The 5193-nt window shown below is 42.5% G+C and overlaps 1 protein-coding gene across 1 annotated transcript; it reads right to left on the bottom strand.

Moving 5' to 3' along the window:
- Nucleotides 1–1425: 1425 nt before the first annotated feature.
- On the bottom strand, nucleotides 1426–4822 carry LOC145425593 (alpha-tectorin-like). The gene is made up of 7 exons (XM_080298764.1): nucleotides 3554–4822; nucleotides 3342–3429; nucleotides 3174–3235; nucleotides 2818–3018; nucleotides 2577–2708; nucleotides 2296–2483; nucleotides 1426–2135 (listed from the first exon to the last, which is right to left on the bottom strand). The coding sequence occupies exons 1-7, from the start codon at nucleotides 3714–3716 to the stop codon at nucleotides 2019–2021; spliced, it is 951 nt and encodes a 316-aa protein (XP_080154890.1). The 5' UTR covers nucleotides 3717–4822; the 3' UTR covers nucleotides 1426–2018.
- Nucleotides 4823–5193: the final 371 nt, after the last annotated feature.

Below are 5193 nucleotides of genomic sequence, written 5' to 3'. Positions count from 1 at the left end.
GGAGGCTTCACCTTCGTATTTGGATCCAACAGATCTGCGTCTGCGAGCTGCTGCATTACAATTCTGGATGTTCAAACAAAATACAACTGAATTCACTTCATGTTTTCAGTGTTGTGCTGTGAGTGTAGTTAAATGAGGATAAAAATGTACAGAACAATATAATCTAGTAATAAACAGGTGTTTAGTTAGAACGTAACACATGCACCTGCTTTACTTAAAGCACCAAAATGATTATATATGACCATATATGTTAATGGTGTGCTTTGGAACAATGAATAGATGGTTAGGTTTGTGCATAACAAATCAAGCCCTCCTGTAACAGGTGGGATGAATAGGTAAAGCTTGCTATGAGTGTTTGACAGCGAGGCCTACCGGTATGCAGCTGGTCTCCTCTTTGGGACACAGGTGGAGTTTGCAGTGCAGGTAGACTTCACCAGAACCCCCAGTGAACCGGAACATGTTGAACGAAAACAAGGTGGAGGTTCCCAGTCCGTTTTCCTCCACTGCCACTGTCAGGTCAGCAGGGTTCGCACAGCTTTTCATAACCACGAAAATACACGTTATTGAGGAGCTGATAAAGGTGATCAAAGTGAACTTATGAGTGACTCTGAGTATCTCTCACCGTTAATGATCAGATCATGTCTTGGACTGCTGGTAGGTGATGCCTGGTTGGTTGCCCAGCAGGAGTCGCTCACCACAGTGACCATGCTTCCATCCAGCCCATTAGTCTCCAGCTCTACCCAGATCCTCTGGTTCAGTCTCACTTGACTGTTCAGCTGCACAACTTGTGTCCACCCAGCGTCGGTGTAGGCCTTGATAATCAGAGTGTAATTCCAAGCTCCACATGAGATCTTCTGTGCAACGGAGCTGCAGAATGCACACATTTGCACTGTTAACAATGCCCACATTTTAACAAATATTCAAACAATACCTAGCAGCCACTACAAACCAGTCTCTGATTCTGAAGGTTGCAGTGTTGATGTTCGGCTGACTGTGAACACAGGAGAAGTCGATCTGGACTTGGTTGTTGCGAGCAGAGATGGGCAGTAACGCGTTACTTGTAACGCGTTACTGTAATCTGATTACTTTTTCAAGTAACGAGTAAAGTAAGGGATTACTATTGCAAAATCGGTAATTAGATTACCGTTACTTTCCCGTAGGAACGCTGCGTTACTGCGTTACTAAAACCGTGATTTTTTTGCGAGAATGTCTCATGACAGTGACGTAAGCAAGTGCGCCGTTGGTGACAACAGCTGTGTGCAGATCGACAATGGATAATATATCGATTGTGGGAGAGAGTATGAGCGTGCAGCGTTTAAAGTGTGGAAGTACTGACCTTACTTTGAGTTTGATTCCATAAAAAGTGACAAAAACATTAGTGTCCGTTGGGCGTGGGAAGAAAACTTTTTACAGCGAAAAAAAACCCTAAACTTCCAAGAAAACACCGAGTGCGCAACGACTTAACGGGAAACTCACAGAGAAACTCGCGGATTCTTCAACTGACCGCAGCACACCTGCACCAGGGTAAACCTCCGCCTACCCCCAGTCCTGCTTTACAGGTGAAAATAGAGCAAAAGGACCGCTAAGTCTTTGACTTTATTTATTTTCTGCTGTGTTTTACTTGCATCTATTTGAAAGACTGAGTGTAAACACAAAAAATATTTTATTTTATGTGCTGGAATGTGCAGAAAATAGGTTTAAATGTTAAACTAATTTATTCAAGTCAGAGAATGTTGCATATAATTAAATGTTTTGCTTGATGCATAAAGTTAAAAGATTAAAACTGATAAAACAAGTTAAAAAAAAAGAGACTTTTCCATTTGATTACATTTTGTATGATGGATTATGTAGAAAAAGTAGAATTGGGCTGAAAGATCTATCGCTTTATCACCTCTTCAGGTTGTAAATCGTGTTTTTAAAAAGTAACTAAGTAACTAAGTAACTAAGTAATTAATTACTTTTGAAAATAAGTAATCAGTAAAGTAACGGGATTGCTTTTTGGGGGGAGTAATCAGTAATTAGTTACTGATTACTTTTTTCAAGTAACTTGACCAACACTGGTTGCGAGTGATGACGTCAAAAGAGTAATTCTGGCTCCTGATGGTGTTCTTATAGATGACGTAGCTGTTGTTGGTCTGCAGGGTCACATAATCAGATACTAAGCAAGTTCTTCATTGTTTCATCTTTAACATCTGATACTCTTTAAGATGTTGACTGACTGGTATAAACTTCAGATGACCAAAAATTTTAGAATTCACAGAGATCAAAGCTTAAACAGCAGGAGATGAAACCCACCGTGACCACCGTCCCACATCTGTTGCTGCTGTTGAAGCTGAAGGTCACCATGTGGGTGAGCTCGTCCACCTGACCCCTGCAGGTCGGGTAGTTGAGCTGTAAAGCAGAGTAATTGATGTGTTTGTCCTCCAGGAGACAACCGACCAGAGTGACTGAAGCAGAGTCCTGCATGCAGACCGTTGCATCACCTGAACGTCACAATATCAGTCAGAAAAATCACAATTAGAAGCTTTCCTCCATTATTCAGCCCTGTTGTCATGGTGATGTCACAACTGTCGTACCCAAAGAGTTGATTTCTTGGTACTTGGAGGAAAAAATGGCCCGACAAAAGCAGCGAGTGTCACCACTGACCGTCTTCTCACCACAGAACTCGTGATCGCTGCAGGTCCTGTCCTGACAGAAGGCCTCAGAGGCTACAGAGGAACACACTGATGTATTATCCTGAAAACGTGGGAGCTCTAAAAATCCACAGTTCAGGTCTTTAACAAAGGAGAGCTTATTAATGTCTTATTAAGGTCTTACAGCAGCCGGTCTTTGATGTCCAGCCATCCTGAGCGTGGTTGTGTAGACTGCAGGCTCTGGCGTAGGCCTTCAGAAACTGACAGTTGAGTCCATCCAGTGCAGGATATTTACACAAAGTGTTGGTGCAGGCGGTTATGTAGGGCTCTGGGTCAATGTCACTGTTACAGGAGGAGAAGGGCGCCTCCTTCAGGAGATTACAGCTGTACCACAGACAGAAGAAGAAGTTGAAGATAATAAAATGATAATCTGTAATCAGATGTGTTTATCTTCTATCTGTGCTGCAGTTACATGTGATGTACCACAGAGATCAAGGTACAACACAGATGTTTCCTGCCTTGTGGATCAGTCTGCTCTCCGTTCAGTCACACTGGTGCAGTCGATCGTGGTGTCAGCAGGCTCACTGTACTGCATCTCACAGCTAGGGGGCGACAAACAACAAAGTTCAGGCTCATTCATACAAACAGAATATCTGCAACATCAGCAGCAGCAGTCAGAGGGACTCTGAGCTTGTGATGAGGTCTTACCTGGTGGAGCTGTACTCAGAGAGCCTCAGGTCACTCAGAGAGCTGCTGGAGTTTCCACACAGACCCTCCACAGATGAACCAGCAGGTCCTGCACAGGATCAGGACAGAATGAGTCAGATCAGCATCAATATTCAAACTGGACAAACACAGAAGAATAAATAACAGCACAGTTTACAGTTTACGTTACATGAATTAAACTTTATCTTCTGTACCTTCTAAGAGGATCTGTGCGGTGTAGCCGTCAAAGAAGACAGAAATGTTGAGGTTGGAGAGCGACAGCTTGGCAGTGACTCCAGTTTGGTCCTGAGAGAGCTGCACACCATGAACCAGCTGAGGCAAACTTTCAAGGGTCAACATGAAGTTGTCCAGCTGCATCACAGCAGAGATAAAGTGGAGGAAACACTGAGTGAAACATGTCAAACACACAAACAGGCTGATTTCACAGCAACAGCTCTGAAAGAACTGCTTCTAACAGCCCTGAGAAGAACGATGCGAGGAAACACAGCAGTTTCTTTGCATAACCTAAACTTGCACCACTGACCAACAATCGACCGAATTGTTATGACCATTAATTAATTGCCATGAGCACCATTGAGAATCGGGGAATGGCTGCAACAATGTACATGGCAATATGGTTAAAGATGTACCCTTAGCTTGCCTGACGCAGCTTACCCAAACTCTCCTGCCTTGTTCCAGGTGAATATGAACACCTGGCCCATCTAGACGCAGTATCACGCTGTCCAATAAGCTCACATCTTCATGATGGCGGTCTCTGAAATTTGCCACGAGGTACAGGTTTGGGATTGACGGAATAGAAACCAGAGAGTAAGCACACCGATCCTTGATGAAGTTGAGTTGGCCGTGGACGTTGATGACAGTTGGGCCAGTCACAGTACAGGTGGTGTCCACTACACAGCTGATGGAAGCAAAGAAGAAAACAATCAACCACTAACCTCATAAGCCGCTGATGAGGAAGAGACCAAATACACTAAATAAAAAAAATTAATTAAATTACATTAAAAAAAAATCCCTTAACGCATCAGATCTTTCTTTTAAATATAAATGGGGTTATATTCACGTGTTGTTTCCTTGACAACGCTCCAGTGGACCACAGCCAATGGTTTCAAGGACTGCAGTTTCAGAGCAGGTGAGTTTGGAGCAGGTTTCTGGATCAGCGCTCACCACAGTGTCAGGTTCATATGCAATACCTGAGAAGTGATGGACGGTTTACTTTAGTTTAAAAACCAACAAGAGCAAGCAGAAAGGCACAGCACTCCCTGTAACATCCCAACGTCAAAGTAATGAGCCTGAGATTCACCAACCTAAGTGTCTGCATCCACTGATATCTTGTATTGTATTCTTGTACACTGTAGTCACCTTGATACCACTGATGTAAACTTCCAAGTCCTAAGCAGAACCGCACAAAACTCATGTTACACAGCAAAATCTCCAGTGTTAAATTAACACTGGAGAGTGTCTATATGGGTGCACACCTCTGAGTGTTAAATACAACACTATTGAGTGTTAAATTAACACTTTGACAGTGTTATATGTTTAAAAGTAACCTAGTCAGTTTTGAAGATTAACAATGGCTAACACTGAGCAGTGCTGATTTTCTAACACTGGAAAATAACTCAAAATGTTAGAAATATTTTGCATTATTCTCCTGAATTAGAAGAAGGTGATAACTATTGCATTTGTTAAACTGATTTGCATTGCATTAGACTGCTGATTTATTGTGAATGAATGATATTGTTTTATGATGCATTATACTGCTGAGTTATAAGAAATACTGTTCGCAGAAAGTCATCGCCTTATTTGTCTGATTAGAAGAGAACAGAACATGCTGGAG

The sequence above is a fragment of the Astatotilapia calliptera genome, chromosome 3 (genome assembly GCF_964374335.1).
Source record: "Astatotilapia calliptera chromosome 3, fAstCal68.1, whole genome shotgun sequence".
NCBI classification, from domain to species: domain Eukaryota; kingdom Metazoa; phylum Chordata; class Actinopteri; order Cichliformes; family Cichlidae; genus Astatotilapia; species Astatotilapia calliptera.
This window is presented reverse-complemented; position numbering and strand designations above follow the sequence as displayed.

Bases quoted from the DNA above. Each gene is read 5' to 3' on its own strand.
- LOC145425593 (XM_080298764.1), bottom strand. From the start codon at position 3,716: ATGCAGCTGGACAACTTCATGTTGACCCTTGAAAGTTTGCCTCAGCTG. The intron at 2,484-2,576 runs GTACGACAGTTG...TGTGACGTTCAG, and splicing joins CCAAGAAATCAACTCTTTGG to GTGATGCAACGGTCTGCATG. The intron at 2,136-2,295 runs GTGGGTTTCATC...GTGACCCTGCAG, and splicing joins GATGTGGGACGGTGGTCACG to ACCAACAACAGCTACGTCAT.